This window comes from Ylistrum balloti, unplaced genomic scaffold (assembly GCF_031769215.1).
Source record: "Ylistrum balloti isolate Yb309-2 unplaced genomic scaffold, AGI_CSIRO_Ybal_v1 Utg370510, whole genome shotgun sequence".
Taxonomy (NCBI): Eukaryota; Metazoa; Mollusca; class Bivalvia; order Pectinida; family Pectinidae; genus Ylistrum; species Ylistrum balloti.
This window is the reverse complement of record NW_026782329.1, coordinates 1,087,501-1,109,672: the sequence shown is the minus strand read 5'-3', so window position 1 is coordinate 1,109,672 and position 22,172 is coordinate 1,087,501. Positions and strand designations below refer to the sequence as shown.

The 22,172-nt window shown below is 39.5% G+C and overlaps 2 protein-coding genes across 2 annotated transcripts in view; both read right to left on the bottom strand.

The window, feature by feature from the left end:
• Positions 1–4,634: 4,634 nt before the first annotated feature.
• LOC132555716 (uncharacterized) lies at positions 4,635–14,546 on the bottom strand. Its single transcript, XM_060220078.1, has 4 exons — positions 14,174–14,546; positions 12,585–12,839; positions 12,345–12,458; positions 4,635–9,724 (listed from the first exon to the last, which is right to left on the bottom strand). Exons 1-4 carry the CDS (start codon positions 14,184–14,186, stop codon positions 7,014–7,016), a joined length of 3,093 nt encoding a protein of 1,030 aa, XP_060076061.1. The 5' UTR covers positions 14,187–14,546; the 3' UTR covers positions 4,635–7,013.
• Positions 14,547–16,282: 1,736 nt separating this feature from the next.
• Positions 16,283–22,172, bottom strand: part of LOC132555701 (uncharacterized) — a 16,829-nt gene continuing 10,939 nt past the window's right edge. Inside the window, exons 4-5 of the mRNA XM_060220062.1 lie at positions 20,133–20,244; positions 16,283–16,623 (exon numbers count right to left, since the gene is read on the bottom strand). Coding sequence (XP_060076045.1) covers positions 16,496–16,623; positions 20,133–20,244 — 240 coding nt within the window. The 3' untranslated portion in view covers positions 16,283–16,495. The remainder of the gene's footprint in view (positions 16,624–20,132; positions 20,245–22,172) is intronic.

The window sequence follows — 22,172 nt, the reverse complement described above, 5'->3', positions numbered from 1 at the left end:
GACCGGAATTTCAGGTCTATGATTAGTTTAACCGGCAACACTCGACCACAAACCCCGTCCTTGGTTCACGGTGAGGACACATTTTACAAATACTTAACGGGAAGTAAAGATCCTCCTTCTCATTCTACAGGTGATGTAATTTATAACCTCGACAATACAGTGGAGACATCCGTTTAGTCACGTAATTACCTGTATTACTATCAACAGTGTATAGCGACACAAAAACACGATACACTTGATATATCTGTCCTTCAACAATACATAATAAACGTGGGTTTTCCCTGGGATGGCCCGCTGGCGTGTCACGGTTCGCTGTATATTGATTTTATGGCAAAATCATCCTACGTTTCATTTTGCGACCAAATAAATACTTTATACTCGTATACTTAAAGTTAACTGCTAGCACAAGGATGTGACTCGGGATTACCTGACGAAAGGTGTGTATGACACACGTCGTCTATACGCAGATAGCTTGCACTACCAACACATTTCACTACCCTGAATGGTGTTGGTTGTATAAGTTCCTCCTGTGTACGTTATAAGACCTAGGTACAACCATGCTGCAATTGGATGAACAGAAATATAGATATTAAATACAAACCCCATGATAAAGTGGCCAACAGTTGTAGAACAATCACAGTTAAACACCCTTGCAGTGTCCGACCATGTACGTCCAGTAGGCGGTCACATGGGTCCATTCGTCCGCCTGATGTTAGTCATTACAAGAAAGCTTAGAGGATAAATCCTTTCTACCAGGCCTCCATTACGGCTACCACGGAATTTCTTCAGATAACAAAATACACAGGTAGTGACGTTGTGTCAGCACAGGTGTGGAGCGTGTGCGCTGATAAACTGTGACGCGATATTCGTTCTCAGGTGTGTCGAGTCTGGTAGGTCACAGGTGTGTATCAATGTAATACAATGCTGATGTATTTATACCAAGCTATACCTATCTAAAGAATGTTTAGGCCACAATATCATTTTGTTCATTGTGTAACAAAACACACAGGATATACTCGGTGTCATGTATTAAAACGAGTACTATCGTTTATATACAGATTTACATGATTTCATTACATCTTTCTCTATATCTCCAGAATCCACGAAGCTAAAGGGTGTCTTTAACGTTCTGCATCGTATATTTTAATATATCTTTAAAAAGTTTTAAAGTCTTCATTTTCTACAGCTCAAAATACCAATACTCCATAACATGCAGTTTAGGTAATATTTTATACTGGAGAGAGAGAGTACAACATATCCTTAATGTTGAACGTCTAGTAGACAAATGAACTGACAAGAATATCACGATCACACAGTGAATGTGCAGGGATGATCACACAGGAAATGTGCAGGGATGATCACACAGGAAATGTGTATGGAGGATTACACAGGAAATATGTAGGGAGGATTACACAGGAATTGTGTAAGGATGATCACACAGGAAATGTGCAGGGATGATCACACAGGAAATGTGTAGGGAGGATCACACAGGAAATGTGTAGGGAGGGTCACACAGGAAATGTGTAGGGAGGGTCACACAGGAAATGTGTAGGGAGGATTACACAGGAAATGTGTAGGGAGGATTACACAGGAAATGTGTAGGGAGGGTCACACAGGAAATGTGTGAGGAGGATCACACAGGAAATGTGTAGGGAGGATCACACAGGAAATGTGTAGGGAGGATCACACAGGAAATGTGTAGGGAGGATCACACAGGAAATGTGTAGGGAGGATCACACAGGAAATGTGTAGGGAGGATCACACAGGAAATGTGTGAGGAGGATCACACAGGAAATGTGTAGGGAGGATCACACAGGAAATGTGTAGGGAGGATTACACAGGAAATGTGTAGGGAGGATCACACAGGAAATGTGTAGGGAGGGTCACACAGGAAATGTATGAGGAGGATCAGACAGGAAATGTGTAGGGAGGATCACACAGGAAATGTGTAGGGAGGATTACACAGGAAATGTGTAGGGAGGATCACACAGGAAATGTGTAGGGAGGGTCACACAGGAAATGTGTAGGGAGGATTACACAGGAAATGTGTGAGGAGGATCACACAGGAAATGTGTAGGGAGGATCACACAGGAAATGTGTAGGGAGGATCACACAGGAAATGTATGAGGAGGATCACACAGGAAATGTGTAGGGAGGATCACACAGGAAATGTGTAGGGAAATGTGTAGGGAGGATCACACAGGAAATGTGTAGGGAGGGTCACACAGGAAATGTGTAGGGAGGATTACAAAGGCAATGTGTAGGGAGGATTACACAGGAAATGTGTAGGGCGGATTACACAGGAAATGTGTAGAGAAGACCACAAAGGAAATGTGTATCGAGGATTACACAGCAAATATGTAGGGCGGATTACACAGGAAATGTGTAGGGAGGATCACACAGGAAATGTGTAGGGAGGGTCACACAGGAAATGTATGGAAATGGTGAGGAGGATCAGACAGGAAATGTGTAGGGAGGATCACACAGGAAATGTGTAGGGAGGATTACACAGGAAATGTGTAGGGAGGATCACACAGGAAATGTATGAGGAGGATCACACAGAAAATGTGTAGAGAGGGTCACACAGGAAATGTATGAGGAGGATGACACAGGAAATGTGTAGGGAGGATTACACAGGAAATGTATGAGGAGGATGACACAGGAAATGTGTAGGGAGGATTACACAGGAAATGTATGAGGAGGATGACACAGGAAATGTGTAGGGAGGGTCACACAGGAAATGTATGAGGAGGATGACACAGGAAATGTGTAGGGAGGATCACACAGGAAATGTATGAGGAGGATGACACAGGAAATGTGTAGGGAGGATCACACAGGAAATGTGTAGGGAGGATCACACAGGAAATGTGTAGGGAGGATTACACAGGAAATGTGTAGAGAAGACCACAAAGGAAATGTGTATCGAGGATTACACAGCAAATATGTAGGGCGGATTACACAGGAAATGTGTATGGAGGATTACACAGGAAATGTGTAGGGAGGATTACACAGGAAATGTGTAGGGAGGATCACACAGGAAATGTGTAGGGAGGATTACACAGCAAATATGTAGGGCGGATTACACAGGAAATGTGTAGAGAAGACCACAAAGGAAATGTGTATCGAGGATTACACAGCAAATATGTAGGGCGGATTACACAGGAAATGTGTAGGGAGGATTACACAGGAAACGTGTAGGGAGGATTACACAGGAAATGTGTAGGGAGGATCACACAGCAAATATGTAGGGAGGATTACACAGGATTACACAGGAAATGTGTAGAGAAGACCACAAAGGAAATGTGTATCGAGGATTACACAGCAAATATGTAGGGCGGATTACACAGGAAATGTGTAGGGAGGATCACACAGGAAATGTGTAGGGAGGATCACACAGGAAATGTGTAGGGAGGATTACACAGGAAATGTGTGAGGAGGATCAGGAAATGTGGAGGATCACACAGGAAATGTGTAGGGAAGATCACACAGGAAATGTGTAGGGAGGATCACACAGGAAATGTGTAGGGAGGATCACACAGGAAATGTGTAGGGAGGATCACACAGGAAATGTGTGAGGAGGATGACACAGGAAATGTGTGAGGAGGATCACACAGGAAATGTGTAGGGAGGATCACACAGGAAATGTGTAGGGAGGATCACACAGGAAATGTGTAGGGAGGGTCACACAGGAAATGTGTGAGGAGGATGACACAGGAAATGTGTAGGGAGGGTCACACAGGAAATGTGTAGGGAGGATCACACAGGAAATGTGTGAGGAGGATGACACAGGAAATGTGTAGGGAGGGTCACACAGGAAATGTGTAGGGAGGATTACACAGGAAACGTGTAGGGAAGATCACAAAGGAAATGTGTAGGGAGGGTCACACAGGAAATGTGTGAGGAGGATGACACAGGAAATGTGTAGGGAGGATCACACAGGAAATGTGTAGGGAGGATGACACAGGAAATGTGTAGGGAGGATCACACAGGAAATGTGTAGGGAGGATCACACAGGAAATGTGTGAGGAGGATGACACAGGAAATGTGTAGGGAGGATCACACAGGAAATGTGTAGGGAGGATCACACAGGAAATGTGTGAGGAGGATGACACAGGAAATGTGTAGGGAGGGTCACCCAGGAAATGTGTAGGGAGGATTACACAGGAAACGTGTAGGGAAGATCACAAAGGAAATGTGTAGGGAGGGTCACACAGGAAATGTGTGAGGAGGATGACACAGGAAATGTGTAGGGAGGATCACACAGGAAATGTGTAGGGAGGGTCACACAGGAAATGTGTAGGGAGGATCACACAGGAAATGTGTAGGGAGGGTCACACAGGAAATGTGTAGGGAGGATGACACAGGAAATACAAGTATATGTAAGAAGGAAACTATGAGTATGTGTAGGGATCATCACACGACTTACGTGCAAGGCGAGTAGCCGAGCAACTGGGTAAGGGGGAACAGGGCATTAAATGAATGTGGAACGGCAAAGCGAAGAAAGGAAGATAGCATAAACAACACTGAAAAAGAGTACAAAAAAAACTAGTCAGCAATATGTTACATGGAGCATTACAGAAAAGAGCTTTAATTTTCCAAAATAACAAATAAACAAGTTCGGTTTCTAACTGGTATTGAAATATGATTTTTATTTCATTTTCTTTATTAACCTGTTTACAACAATTTAAAGGATAATATTTACCGGTATTTCTTATTTGTATATATCGACATATAAATTGACAGACATCGACACACAGATTGACAGACATCGAAATATAGATTGACAGACCTCGACATATAAATTGACAGACATCGAAATATAGATTGACAGACCTCGACATATAAATTGACAGACATCGACATATAAATTGGCAGACCTCGACACATAGATTGACAGACATCGACTTATCAATTGGCAGACCTCGACATATAAAATGGCAGACATCGACATATAAATTGACAGACCTCGACATATAAATTGGCAGACATCGACATATAAATTGACAGACCTCGACATATAAATTGACAGACCTCGACATATAAATTGGCAGACATCGACATATAGATTGTCAGGCATCGACGTATAAATTGGATACCTCGACTTATAAATTGGCAGACATCGACATAAAATATTGGCAGACGTCGACATTGAAATTGACAGACATCGAAATATAGATTGACAGACCTCGACATATAGATTGACAGACATCGAAATATAGATTGACAGACCTCGACATATAAATTGACAGACATCGACATATAAATTGGCAGACCTCGACACATAGATTGACAGACATCGACTTATTAATTGGCAGACCTCGACATATAAAATGGCAGACATCGACATATAAATTGACAGACCTCGACATATAAATTGGCAGACCTCGACATATAAAATGGCAGACATCGACATATAAATTGGCAGACCTCGACATAAAATATTGGCATCCGTCGACATAAAATTGGCAGACCTCGACTTATAAATTGGCAGACATCGACATATAGATTGTCAGGCATCGACGTATAAATTGGATACCTCGACTTATAAATTGGCAGACATCGACATAAAATATTGGCAGACGTCGACATTGAAATTGACAGACATCGACTTATAGATTGTCAGGCATCGACATTTAAATTGGCATACCTCGACTTGTAAATTGGCAGACCTCGACATAAAATATTGGCATCCGTCGACATAAAATTGGCAGACCTCGACATACATCCACCATATTAGTCTCAAACTTAAATGCTAAAACTCTCATACTCTGACACAAACATAGCAGAATCATGCATAACGTTCCTACAGTGTTAGTAATTGTTATTGATATAGATGTGACCGAGGAACCTGTGAGGAATCTCACGTGATAATGGAGGGTCACTGAGTATTATGTATTTTTGTAAAACTAGTTGTCGTAGTAAACAATATCAGTATATAAAATTGATAAATTACATAGTAAATGTATATCTTCAAATTCAATTGTTTATTTTAATTTAAAATGAATAGATCTCGATATCTTAAAAGAGGTAAAATACGGAAAATAGCACATACCCCATGCCTATGGACTTAAACATAATCACGTGACAGTGTTAATATACATCTTAAAGAAGCCAAGAGCCCGAGAAGCAAATTAAAACCAAGAAATTAACCTGGTCCTTTCGCATTGTGGAGAATAATTCCAATATACTATATGACTATATGATTGCTATTGTCGTAGTGGCATGACAACATGTCAACAAACTCGTTAAGGAAGTACACAAACTAGTATTGGAATACACAGTAGTTTAAATGGAGAATATCGATATAGTATTCAGCAAGTTTAATGCATAAAAATATTCATTCAGTTTTAAGACGTTTGTCTTCAATGTATTCCGTCAATTTTCCAGACACATGTCTACAAATTATACAGTCAGTTAAAAAAAACACATGTCTATGTAAAATTATGTCGGTTTTAAAGACACGACGTGTCTACATAGTATTCAACTTTAAAGACGCAAGTCTTCATAGTAATCAATTTTAAAGACACACGTCTTCGTAGTATTCAGTCAGTTTTAAAGGGACAATGTCTATATATGTCTATATAACATTCATTCTGTTCTAATACACGTGTCTGCATAATATACAGTCAATTTTAAAGACATGCATATACAAAGTATTACATCATATTTAAAGACATATGTCTACGTGATAATTCATCTGTTTTAGACACACGCGTCTACATAGTAATTAGTCAGTTTTAAAACACGTGTCTGCATAAGCAACATATATCTACATACCTTTTCTAATTTTTCTGAGCACTGTGTCTACAAATCATTGAGTCTGTTTTCATATTGCGCTCTAACCAAATATTTCATGTCATGGTCAGAGTTTCTATTGACATTCCATACAAATTTACAGTAAAATCACGAATTAAACCCACCCATGTTTCTCGTCAAGTTTGAAATCAAACGAAAACATACTGTTTGCAGCTGAAACGTACAATACTTAATCCGATTATTCTAGTCACACAAGTCTATAATGTATTAAGGCTATTCCCTCGAAGGAACCTTTTGATTCGACTTTTTCTAGATGACCAGTTCGGTACGAGGTCGTCTGGTTTCCTACAATCGCTGTCTGTATCAGTGGGGTCAGCACCGTATCGCATTAACAGGCGGACGGCGTTAGGACGACACCACTTGCATGCGTAGTGTAAGGGGCTCCAACCTTTTTCGTCTACACATTTCACGTCAACGTCGCAACTCAGAAGATACTTTATACAGACATCGTTTCCGTACTGGCAAGCGTAGTGAATGGGTTGTTTCCCCTTGCTATCCACTGACGTAATTGATGCTCCCTTCGTAACCAACATCTTGACGACATCGGTGTTGCCCCGTCCACATGCGTAATGTATGGGTTGTTTTCCATGGAGTCCTCGGTGGTTCACGTCGATGCCATGCTTGACTAACTCTTGTAAACATTTCAAGTTGCCGCTCTCGCAAGCATAAAACACAGGCTGGTGTCCATAATCGTCCGTGATGCTTGGATTTGCTCCTTTGGAAAGGAGCAATGTTACACAACCTATTCTTCGATCGCGCGCAAATGTGCAGGCATAATGAAGCGCAGTTCTACCGTGATTGTCTACAGCGTTTACGTCACTGATGGTTCTCAGAAGAAGTTCTACACATCGGACGCTGTCACTCCCGGCCCGTTCCGGCCCACCACCTTTACAAGCAGCATGTAGAGGCAGACACATAGACGCATCCTCTTTGTCAGGGTCCGCACCATTACGTAAAAGAATCTCCACGTTTTCGGCCAAATTTGTCTTACAGGCTAAATGAAGAGGAGATGTCCCAATACAGTCTGGACAGTGAATGTCTGTCCCATTGGACACAAGGTATGTGATGAGGCTGGGACAATGAAAAGTCGACGCGTAATGAAGCACAGTTTTATCCAATCGGTCAGCAACGTTCAGTCGAATTCCTTCCTGCTGCAGGAACTGCACACACTCTAGACTGCCTGCCATACCGGCATAATGGATGGCCTGCCTGTCGGTATTGTCCTTGGCCATCAGAGATGCCCCATTTTTATGTAGCACCTTCAGTATTTCTAGATGTCCGAACTCACATGCGTAATGTACGGCCTGTTTCTCAGTATAGTCCTGTAGATTGACATCCGCGCCGTGACGGATCAATAATTTGACCAAATCGAGGCTGCCTTTTTTACACGCGACGTGAAGACACCGAAAAGACATTGATCCACACGCAAAATTGACCATCGCACCATGATCTATTAACGCTTCCACAATATCCACATGTACTCGACTGACCGCTTCCATCATGCAGCAGTCTGGTATGGTCAGACGGGACGCGTAATCTTCAATGTTATCTTTCAATCCCTTCTGCTTCTTTAAGAGAGCCTTCACTATGGTGGTTAATCCCTTCTGGCAAGCCATAAAGAGAATTGATTCAGGTATCTCGTTCGTGGAAAAGATCTTTGATTCTACACTTGTAAGCAAATCAAATGCTGCTTGAGGAGGCAGTTTCATTACCCGATCGACAAAAGCCGCTTGCATACCAATGTCTTGGATACTGGGATTGACGAACATGGCCCGAATGGTGCCACGTGACACGTCATCGACCCATCTAGCAGCCAACACGTGATACTTAGGTTTTCTCAACACGATAATATCAAGATCGTTAGAACAAACCTCAGGAATATTTTCCGTTCTTATCCTCTTTTCTATAAACGAGGAAGATGCAACCCGAACGACTTCATTAGGATATCGTGAACCAAATACCAGGCAAACAGTGTCAAAAATCGCATCATGAATAAATCTGAACTCCTCCTCCACTTCCTCAACATAAACTCCAATCATTTCGTCAAGACTGGTCTCTACTTTGCCATCCTCAGATTCCTGAATACCGTACACTCTCATAATTGTTTGTATCTTTTTACGATCTCGCTCATCACGTGACTCAAACTGGTTAAAGACATTCCTTGGCAAGCTTCCGTCAAACATCATAACGAGCACCAAACCACAGAACGCATGCACATCAGTGGTTGCCAGAAGTTTCAGCTGACCATGTAAGACAGAGAGCGTCTCATCCAAGAATATGTCTAACTTCTGCATTCGTTTATCACTGCCAAACATCTTACACAGGAGAGGAAAGCCAGGTACGTAAGCATTTTCTTTAGAGAAATTTAATTGTGTCGGGAAGAGGCCTTGGTTTTCACAGTAACTGGCAACGATCCTGGTTTTTTCGATCATGTTGAGGCGATATTCTTCTCCCGAGAGGTCAATAAGGTTTTCCTTGTAACAAGGACATTTATACAAAAGTGATTGACATTTCATGTAAACATGTTTCCGGGTAGTCATAAGAAGTTTGCACTTGTCAAGTTTCACGAGACTTTCAACTTTGTCATGGAGTCGCGTCCACGTTTCTAAAAGTCTCATGTTCATTGTTGGCGTACCAAAAGCATCGTCCACAAAATATATAATTTGCTTATCGTCGTCATAGAGACGTTCTATGAGGGCGGGGTCTGATAAAACGAGGACGGTCGCGCCTTCTTTCCGTAGGCGGTTGAGAAGATTAACAGCAATAGTAGATTTGCCATCTCCAGGGTTTCCCATCAAAGTCAGTGTTCCTTTGGAGGAGAGAAGCTGGAGAGCCGCTTGGGTTGCCCTGGTATTGATAAAATATTTTCTATCTTTCATTTGGAACTCCAGAAATCTCTGTGTCTGCGCTGTGAACACGAAATAGAACATAAAAAGAAATCAATAATAAATAAGACATCCACCATACTATCATCAAGATATATTCTAACGATGAACTGTTTATACGTTCGACCTGAGTACAATATAAATCTTGACCTGTCTACTGATCATGGTGTTGATTATTTACAGGAAATATTTATTTAAGCATAAAATATATCTTGAGGAAAAACAATAAAAAAAAACAAATACAAATCTGCTTTGTACTATATTCTTCCGTTCAGATGTGAGAAAACCACAGGTTTTACAGACGAGCGTATCTGTGTAGAAAACCACAGGTTTTACAGACGAGGGTATCTGTGTAGAAAACCACAGGTTTTACAGACGAGCGTATCTGTGTAGAAAACCACAGGTTTTACAGACGAGCGTATCTGTGTAGAAAACCACAGGTTTTACAGACGAGGGTATCTGTGTAGAAAACCACAGGTTTTACAGAAGAGGGTATCTGTGTAGAAAACCACAGGTTTTACAGACGAGCGTATCTGTGTAGAAAACCACAGGTTTTACAGACGAGGGTATCTGTGTAGAAAACCACAGGTTTTACAGACGAGGGTATCTGTGTAGAAAACCACAGGTTTTACAGACGAGGGTATCTGTGTAGAAAACCACAGGTTTTACAGACGAGGGTATCTGTGTAGAAAACCACAGGTTTTACAGACGAGGGTATCTGTGAGGAGAACCACAGGTTTTACAGACGAGCGTATCTGTGTAGAAAACCACAGGTTTTACAGACGAGCGTATCTGTGTAGAAAACCACAGGTTTTACAGACGAGCGTATCTGTGTAGAAAACCACAGGTTTTACAGACGAGGGTATCTGTGTAGAAAACCACAGGTTTTACAGAAGAGGGTATCTGTGTAGAAAACCACAGGTTTTAAAGACGAGCGTATCTGTGTAGAAAACCACAGGTTTTACAGACGAGGGTATCTGTGTAGAAAACCACAGGTTTTACAGACGAGCGTATCTGTGAGGAGAACCACAGGTTTTACAGACGAGCGTATCTGTGTAGAAAACCACAGGTTTTACAGACGAGCGTATCTGTGTAGAAAACCACAGGTTTTACAGACGAGGGTATCTGTGTAGAAAACCACAGGTTTTACAGACGAGGGTATCTGTGTAGAAAACCACAGGTTTTACAGACGAGCGTATCTGTGAGGAGAACCACAGGTTTTACAGACGAGCGTATCTGTGTAGAAAACCACAGGTTTTACAGACGAGGGTATCTGTGTAGAAAACCACAGGTTTTACAGACGAGCGTATCTGTGTAGAAAACCACAGGTTTTACAGACGAGCGTATCTGTGTAGAAAACCACAGGTTTTACAGACGAGCGTATCTGTGTAGAAAACCACAGGTTTTACAGACGAGGGTATCTCTGTAGAAAACCACAGGTTTTACAGACGAGCGTATCTGTGTAGAAAACCACAGGTTTTACAGACGAGCGTATCTGTGTAGAAAACCACACGTTTTACAGACGAGCGTATCTGTGTAGAAAACCACAGGTTTTACAGACGAGGGTATCTGTGTAGAAAACCACAGGTTTTACAGACGAGCGTATCTGTGTAGAAAACCACAGGTTTTACAGACGAGGGTATTTGCGAGGAGAACCACAGGTTTTACAGACGAGCGTATCTGTGTAGAAACCCACAGGTTTTACAGACGAGGGTATCTGTGTAGAAAACCAAAGGTTTTACAGACGAGGGTATCTGTGTAGAAACCACATGTTTTACAGACGAGGGTATCTGTGTAGAAAACCACACGTTTTACAGACGAGCGTATCTGTGTTGAAACCACAGGTTTTACAGACGAGGGTATCTGTGTAGAAAACCACACGTTTTACAGACGAGGGTATCTGTGTAGAAACCCACAGGTTTTACAGACGAGCGTATCTGTGTAGAAAACCACAGGTTTTACAGACGAGCGTATATGTGTAGACAACCACACGTTTTACAGACGAGGGTATCTGTGTAGAAAACCACAGGTTTTACAGACGAGCGTATCTGTGTAGAAACCCACAGGTTTTACAGACGAGGGTATCTGTGTAGAAACCCACAGGTTTTACAGACGAGCGTATCTGTGTTGAAACCACAGGTTTTAGAGGCAAGGGTATTTGTGAGGAGAACCACAGGTTTTACAGACGAGCGTATCTGTGTAGAAACCCACAGGTTTTACAGACGAGGGTATCTGTGTAGAAACCCACAGGTTTTACAGACGAGCGTATCTGTGTTGAAACCACAGGTTTTAGAGGCAAGGGTATTTGTGAGGAGAACCACAGGTTTTACAGACGAGCGTATCTGTGTAGAAACCCACAGGTTTTACAGACGAGCGTATCTGTGTTGAAACCACAGGTTTTAGAGGCAAGGGTATTTGTGAGGAGAACCAAGGTACTAGCCTAGTCATTAAAAAGTATATGTCTAGTGTCCGATACTAGGTAAATAGAGATCTTCACAAAAGAATAAACACATACCTGATACAATTAATTTGATAGTGATGAAACTAGTTGTTATGGAACTATAGGAATAGGAATATATATATATGAAACTATCGAGGAGTGTTCTGTTGAAGTGGTCTATGTTGATGTAATCAAGTACGTACCCGTGTACATCTGCATGTCGTCCTGTCTTTGTCCAAAACGGATCTGTTTCAGTGTGGTAGTGAAGTCGGTCCACTTTTGATATGGACACTTTTCTTGATTACCATTGTCTGGTTCTGTAAGGAGAACGTGAGAGTTATGGACTAGCGGCAGCAAGTCAAATGTACGCTCTTAAACAGACTGGACCAGGGTTTTCATCTTAATTAACGTATTTCAAGCTAGAACAACAGAATATCACATACCGTCAAAATCGCAGTTGATTTTCTGGGCTAAGTCGTATCGGTCTATCCCAGATAGAGACCGCGTCAGCAGAGGAAGCGGGTCAAGGTTATGTTTCAAGGTGGCCTCGTGCCACTTCATGAGCATTGAGGCGATACATTGCGAAGTGTTATTGGGGAAAGCTGCCCGGAGATGATCCAGTTGGGAGTCACTGAAGCCAAGCTCGTAGGCAAGGAGACACCACTCCTTCCCGATCTCTAACGAGAGCTGGCCAAGATCTGTACAGAAATGATAGATTTACATATACTTATTGGCAGGGTCGCATTTCAAATGCTTTGAATAATGATATCAGATCGCCGAAAAGGATATTCGTGGAAAAGCTTACAGATACGTAAACAACAAAATGTATCATTTATCATCTACTTTTGACGGAATACATTATAAAGGCGTCAGCTGCAGGTAAGAAAAGAAAATATCAACGTAACTAGGGGATGATACGAACAAAAGAAATATCTACATGAAGACTCGTGAAAAGATACAAGGAGAATAAGATCAGAGGTTCCGAAAGAGTTAGCGCCTTTTGCTACATCCGCAAAGCTACTGACTCAAATGAGAACAAGGTAAACAACTGAACTAACATGCAAACGAAGGAGAATCAAACACGTCCAACTTTCGGAATAACAGAGCTTTTCTATTTGTTGGTGGCATCTATTGAAAAATAAGAAAGTATAAAGAGACTTTTACTAGTCTGTATAATGTTTAGATATTTCATCTTCGGCTGTTCGACCCCTGGCTTACTAGTCTGATGTTCAACCAATCCCTTTACAGAATAGGTCAAGCTGTGTTTGCAATGTGTAAAATCATGAAAAATGTTGAATATGTTTGTGAAATACAATAGTTAATTATCAATAATCCAGAGGCATTCGATAGGATTTGTCTTTATATCAACACAGTCTTTAATGTAAACATCATACTAATGAAAACAGATATCAGCAAAATGATTAAGTTGCCAAAGTAGACCAATATAGATATTATTGGTATTATCCAAACATTGTACAAAAGATACACATGGATATAGCATCACCCAATACAAAGTTATGATAATTTTGCAATAGTTTTCGATATGTACACTGTCGTCTGCTTGGTCAGATTGTGATCGTTTGACAAATAAATCGGATGATAATGAAAATAATATTTATGGTGAGCAAGTCTCATTCAGGCGTTCGCTTGTCATTACTTCAAATCTTTCATGTTACCGGGAAGTGATCACGGAAGCAGACGATAAGTGCTACAACGATGACGTACAATCAGAAATTGAAATAAATCTCACTAAAGAAATTGATTCTTCAGTATTGAACATCATATTAAACTCATAATCACAGAAGTAGAATCTACCAACCGATACCATACAACGTTCTACTACCAAATATTAGAGTGATATTCACTGATTTTTTTTCTCATTCTTGATCACCACCAAGTAAGTTTTATTGTCCTAGTTTCACAAAACTGATATTTAGTATACACAAGGAAACATATACACATATACCGTGTCTACCGCTCTAGGTTTGGATACGGTCTAACGCCCGTACATGTACCTACACAACGTACTTACATTTATCGTCCATGTTTGACCGGATATGGTCTGGTGGGGTCCGAAATCGTCAAACATGATGGAAAATCATCGCCAATGTTGTGTGTACTTCGATTCCGTGGTGTAAAGATGTTACAGCATTTACACGTAGGCGGGAAAGTGACCCGGAGATCCACAAACTCCAGATATCAATGAAAGCAACCTGTTCAAGTCCATGGTATATTGTCTATTTCCGGATTCCCCGAACTTACGATTGAGAGCTGTAAAGTTTGTAGGCGGTGTTATGTTTTACCCCAGCAGTTTATCCAGTAACGCCAAATATGTAGTTACAGTGCACTGGAGCGAAACCTTACCGGAACATAGATTTTTGTCTAAATCACGAGTTTTCAGTGATATTTTCGAACTCTAAACTCAAAAAGCATAAATACGCATTATTTTCAATAATAAGAGAATAAATGATGATTTTTAATAGATTAATTCTTATATCAAATGTCACATTACGAATAAGGTTGTCATGGTTTTGCTATGAACACAAGAAAAACAATTATACATAACAATAATATTCATAATTTTCAAAATCGTTGAGGAACGTTATCGCATACTATTAACAACATTTGCCATTGCTTGACACTAAGTGAACACAAACCGATGTTAAACCTGTTCATATGATATATATACCTTATCGTAGGGACGAGTTGGCGTGGAGTGACTGGAAAATACGCGATCCAACGCAGAGACATGAGGAAACAAGATTCATTTTTTCGCCAGTTTCAGTTCGTATAATGTTTATTCAAATTGAAGACTATATTTTTCCCTTTACGTTTACTATCAACGTGTTTTAAAAAGAATTAGTTGTCTTGTTCTCAGTCTACTGTACCCGGTGAAGGTATTATGTTTAGTTACTGGTTAGTAACACTGAAATATTTCTGATTACTGGTTAGTAACATTGATATATTTCTAATTACTGGTTAGTAACATAAAACTATTTCTGATTACTGGTTAGTAACATAAAACTATTTCTGATTACTGGTTAGTAACATAAAACTATTTCTGATTACTGGTTAGTAACACTGAAATACTTCTGATTACTGGTTAGTAACATAAAACTATTTCTGATTACTGGTTAGTAACATAAAACTATTTCTGATTACTGGTTAAAACATTGAAATACTTCTGATTACTGGTTAGTAACATAAAACTATTTCTGATTACTGGTTAAAACATTGAACTATTTCTAATTACTGGTTAGTAACATAAAACTATTTCTGATTACTGGTTAGTAACATTGAACTATTTCTGATTACTGGTTATTAACATAAAACTATTTCTGATTACTGGTTAGTAACATAAATATATTTCTGATTACTGGTTAGTAACATAAAACTATTTCTGATTACTGGTTAGTAACATTGAACTATTTCTGATTACTGGTTAGTAACATAAAACTATTTCTGATTACTGGTTAGTAACATAAATATATTTCTAATTACTGGTTAGTAACATAAAACTATTTCTGATTATGGTTAGGAGGAGGGTGAAATGGTGGTGGTGATGATGGTTAGGAACATAAAACTATTTCTGATTACTGTGAGTAACACTGAAATACTTCTGATTACTGTGTTAGTAACATAAAATCTATTTCTGAAAACAATGTTAAATATAATAAAAATTGATATTAAACATAAAAATTTTATTACTGGTTAAAACATTGTTACTATTTCAATATAGTAACATAAAACTATTGATAGATAACATAATGAACTATTTCTGATTACTGGTTAAATGGTAACATAATATATATACAACAAATGATATATTTCTAAACTGGTTATTGAAGTTAAAACTATTTCTAATTACTGGTTAGTAACATTGAACTATTTCTGATTACTGGTTAGAACATTGAACTATTTCTGATTACTGGTTATTAACATTGATATATTTCTAATTACTGGTTAGTAACATAAAACTATTTCTGATTATGAGGAGGAGGAGGGTGATGATGGTGGTGGTGATGATGGTGAGGATAATGAGGATGTGAGTGAGTGAAAGTTAGTGTGATATTGTACATGTGGAAAATCTTTCAAAAACAATGTAAATATAATAAAAATTGATATTAAACATAGTAATTTTATCTGTGGAATTGTTACCTGACAATATAGTAACTAAATTATTGTAGATAAATAATGATCTGTTTATTACTGTAGAACAATTAAATGGTAGATATAATATATATACAACAAATGAAGAAGTAAAACCATTGAAGTTGCATATTATTTTATTCTTCGTTTTATTTATGTTTTCTTACTCAAAAATGAAAATAGCAAAATAATCTTAGCCTTGTAATCAATACTTGCCTTTACAACCATCTGTGTACAGCTGATAGCCATCCACGCATTTTTCACACTTCCCGATCTGACAGGTGGCTCGCACGACAGTAGTACAGTACGGGATAGAGTCGTTCCAGTAACAATCTACACATAAAATGGCCAAGTGTCTTATTGAAAGGAATACAGAAGATTCGGACGTCAATAGCCGTGTGTGATAGGTTCATTCCAGTAACAAAGCTAGGCGCCTTATCAATGAGAACAAAGAAGACTTAGACGATAATAGCACAGTTCGGTATGGAGTTACCCAAGTAACAATCTAACAACGAAATAACCATGTGTGTTATTGAAGAGAACACAATAGATTCGAACGGCAGTAGAACAGTTTGTCGCTCTGCAAAGATTGTACAATAGACACACAAGTGAAAAAAACCACTATCTCATAGTTTAGAGTAAGATATAGTAGAGCCAAACAATGATTTCAGCTGCGTCATACAGTTGTTTCGTCCTTCTAGGACTCGTCAGTGATGCTACATCATACAGTTGTTTCGTCCTTCTAGGACTCGTCAGTATTGCTACATCATACAGTTGTTTCGTCCTTCTAGGACTCGTCAGTGATGCTGCATCATACAGTTGTTTCGTCCTTCTAGGACTCGTCAGTGATGCTGCATCATACAGTTGTTTCGTCCTTCTAGGACTCGTCAGTGATGCTACATCATACAGTTGTTTCGTCCTTCTAGGACTCGTCAGTGATGCTACGTCATACAGTTGTTTCGTCCTTCTAGGACTCGTCAGTGATGATACATCATACAGTTGTTTCGTCCTTCTAGGACTCGTCAGTGATGCTACATCATACAGTTGTTTCGTCCTTCTAGGACTCGTCAGTGATGATACATCATACAGTTGTTTCGTCCTTCTAGGACTCGTCAGTGATGATACATCATACAGTTGTTTCGTCCTTCTAGGACTCCTCAGTGATGCTACATCATACAGTTGTTTCGTCCTTCTAGGACTCGTCAGTGATGATACATCATACAGTTGTTTCGTCCTTCTAGGACTCGTCAGTGATGATACATCATACAGTTGTTTCGTCCTTCTAGGACTCGTCAGTATTGCTACATCATACAGTTGTTTCGTCCTTCTAGGACTCGTCAGTGATGCTACATCATACAGTTGTTTCGTCCTTCTAGGACTCGTCAGTATTGCTACATCATACAGTTGTTTCGTCCTTCTAGGACTCGTCAGTGATGCTACATCATACAGTTGTTTCGTCCTTCTAGGACTCGTCAGTGATGATACATCATACAGTTGTTTCGTCCTTCTAGGACTCGTCAGTGATGATACATCATACAGTTGTTTCGTCCTTCTAGGACTCGTCAGTGATGCTACATCATACAGTTGTTTCGTCCTTCTAGGACTCGTCAGTATTGCTACATCATACAGTTGTTTCGTCCTTCTAGGACTCGTCAGTGATGCTACATCATACAGTTGTTTCGTCCTTCTAGGACTCGTCAGTGTCATCATACAGCTGTTTCGTCCTCCTAGGACTCGTCAGTGATGCTACACCATACAGCTGTTTCTTCCATTTAGCACTCGTCACTGATGGTAAGTGCCTAAATTTTGAAGCCTTGCAGGCGACTTAGGAAAAATTGCATGATCTAATCTTAGAATAGCGTCAGGAATATATGTGTTTTCTGAACCGTGACAATATTCTTGTGAATCGAAAGGTAGCAATCAGGTTACGACAAACTCAGGGACTTCATGTCCACAAGCAGTGTCTGCCCCCAGGTATCTTAATGATTGTCAAAAGATTGATCTTGATATGATATAATTATACAAGGGAGATCACTCCTGATATTATATAATTATACAAGGTAGATCTTTCCCGATATAATATAATTATACCAAGAAGATCACTCCTGATATTATATAATTATACAAGGGAGATCTTTCCCGCTATTATATAATTATACAAAGGAAACCGTTCCTGGTAATTTATAATTATACAAGGGAGATCACTCCTGATATTATATAATTATACAAGGTAGATCTTTCCCGATATAATATAATTATACCAGGGAGATCACTTCTGATATTATATAATTATACAAGGGAGATCTTTCCCGCTATTATATAATTATACAAGATTGATATTTCCCGCTTTATATATAATTATACAAGGTAGTTCTTTCCCGATATAATATAATTATACAAGGGAGATCACTCCTGATATTATATAATTATACAAGGTTGATCTTTCCCGCTATTATATAATTATACAAGGTAGATCTTTCCCGATATTATATCATTATATAAGGGAGATCGCTCCCGATATTATATAAATATACAAGGGAGATCGTTCCCGATATCATATAATTATACAAAGGAAACCGTTCCTGGTAATTTATAATTATACAAGGGAGATCACTCCTGATATTATATGATTATACAGGTGAGATCCTTCCTTGCATTATATAACTATACAAGGGAGATCGTTAGAGATATTATAAAATTATACAAGTGAGATTGTTCCAGATATTATATGATTATATAAGGGAGATCACTCCAGACATTATATAATTGAACAAGGGAGATCACTCCTGATATTATATAATTATACAAGTGAAATCGTTCCTGGCATTATATAATTATATAAGTGAGATCGTTCCAGATATTATATAATTATACAAGATAGATCTTTCCCGCTATAATATAATTATACAAGGTAGATCTTTCCCGATATAATATAATTATACAAGGGAGATCACTCCTGATATTATATAATTATGCAAGGTAGATCTTTCCCGATATAATATAATTATACAAGGGAGATCACTCCTGATATTATATAATTATACAAGGTAGATCTTTCCCGATATTATAAAATTATACAAGGTAAATCTTTCCCGCTATTATATAATTATACAAGGTTGATCTTACCCGCTATTATATAATTATACAAGGGAGATAACTCCTGATATTATATAATTATACAAGGGAAATCAGTCCTGATATTATATAATTATACAAGGTAGATCTTTCCCGCTATTATATAATTATACAAGGTAGATATTTCCCGCTATTATATAATCATACAAGGTAGATCTTTCCCATTATTATATAATCATACAAGGTTGATCTTTCCCGCTATTATATAATTATACAAGGTTGATCTTTAATTATACAAGGAAGATCTTTCCCGCTATTATATAATTATACAAGGTTGATCTTTAATTATACAAGGTTGATCTTTCCCGATATTATATAATTATACCCTGTGAGATCCTTCCTGATATGATAAAATTATACAAGGGAGATCACTCCTGATATTATATAATTGTACAAGTGAGATCGTTCCTGGCATTATATAATTATATAAGTGAGATCGTTCCTGGCATTATATAATTATATAAGTGAGGTCGTTCCTGGCATTATATGATTATATAAGTGAGATGGTTCCTGTTATTATATCTTACCAGAAAGCCTATTGTTCCTTACATTAACATACTATAAGACAGCTCTTATAAATGCAATAATAGAAGGAAAAAACCCTATTAAATACTGTACGTAATATATAGAGTTATAAAAGAGAGATTATTCATATGTTTAGAAAGCCGGAAGGAAGCCCTTTCACTTAATGTTCAATGGATACTTACTCTGAGGGGTGAGTATCCAAGATGGTTTACTGTCGTCTGCTGGTTGGTCGTTCTGTATCCAACATTGACAATCGAATGCGTATCTGCGACCATTACCATCCTCAAGGACCGCCTAGATATAATGTCAGAATATAAACTCATGGATTTTATCAACAACTGTGGATTGTTCAAGTATGACGAGATACCAATTTAGATACTTTCTATATGTTATTAGTTTAAACATATTTTATTCAACTTTAAAGTTATGTTATTCATGCGATATGGTCAAAGTCTTCGTAATAATCTTCCGTGGTAGTGACTTGAAGATTGTTCCAATGCTGCGTAAGGAAATGTTACTTGGCGGACTCGTCAATAATGCTAGAGACGTTAAGCATTGAAAAAGAGGAGAAAGGCTAAGAAAAGTCAAAATAAACAGAAAAGTTAATATAGTAACAGGGAAGTTTACTAACCCCATTTCTACCACAATAGGTGGTTGTTATTCAACTTTTAAAGCACAAATTACTTATTACAGCTGTAGTATAAACAAGCATTGGATAAACTATGAAAAACAAAATGGCTTCCATGGTGAACTTTGACATTAAGAGCACTTCACGCCCCTGCGGAAGTTCAAACGCGCAATAAATAGTTCATTATTGTTTTGTACGAGTTCAATCCATTTATCTTTTTTATTTATTTATTTATTTTTTTTTTTTTTTGAAGATTTGCATATAAATTAGGGTAACTTCACTATTGGTTATATCATTACGCCCCAACTGATATCACTGAAAAGTAAACCGTTAGTGGGGAAAGACGGTAAGACATACAGAGTCAAAAAGATTTAGAGAAACGGTGTCAAAATACAGTCAACCATAAAATAACGAAAGACAGACAGATATACAGAAGCTAATGGCAGGGAGACATACAGTGATGAAAGACGGTCAGGCATACTTTGACGAAAGAAAGTCAGACATACAGTGATGAAAGACGGCCAGGCATACTGTGACGAAAGAAAGTCAGACATACAGTGATGAAAGAAAGTAAGACATACTGTGATGAATGACGTGGCGAAAGACGTTGTGATGAATGACAGGCATAAAGTGCAGCGATAGAAGACGGTGAGGCATAAAAAGTGTCAGACAGATGAATGACGGCCAGGCATACTGTGAGGCATAAAGTGGCGGAAGACGGTGAGGCATAAAGTGGCGGAAGACGGTGAGGCATAAAGTGGCGGAAGACGGTCAGGCATAAAGTGGCGGAAGACGGTCAGGCATAAAGTGGTGGAAGACGGTCAGGCATAAAGTGGCGGAAGACGGTCAGGCATAAAGTGGCGGAAGACGGTCAGGCATAAAGTGGTGGAAGACGTTCAGGCATAAAGTGGTGGAAGACGGTGAGGCATACAGTGGCGGAAGACGGTCAGGATAAAGTGGCGGAAGACGGTCAGGCATAAAGTGGTGGAAGACGGTCAGGCATACAGTGGGGAAAGACGGTCAGCCATACAGTGGGGAAGGACGGTCAGGCATACAGTGGGGAAGGACGGTCAGGCATACAGTGGGGAAGGACGGTCAGGCATACAGTGGGGAAAGACGGTCAGACACAAAGTGGTGGAAGACGGTCAGGCATAAAGTGGCGGAAGACGGTCAGGCATAAAGTGGCGGAAGAAAGTCAGGCATAAAGCGGCGGAAGACAGTCAGGCATACAGTGTCGGAATACGGTCAGGCATAAATTGGTGGAATACGGTCAGGCATACAGTGTCGGAAGACGGTCGGGCATAAAGTGGTGGAAGACGGTCAGGCATAAAGTGGTGGAAGACGGTCAGGCATAAAGTGGCGGAAGACGGTCAGGCATAAAGTGGCGGAAGACGGTTAGGCATACAGTGGCGGAAGACGGTCAGGATAAAGTGGCGGAAGACGGTCAGGCATACAGTGGCGGAAGACGGTCAGGCATACAGTGGTGGAAGACGGACAGGCATACAGTGGGGAAAGACGGTCAGGCATAAAGTGGGGAAAGACGGTCAGCTATAAAGTGACGAAAGAATTCAGACATCACGTGACGAAAGTGACG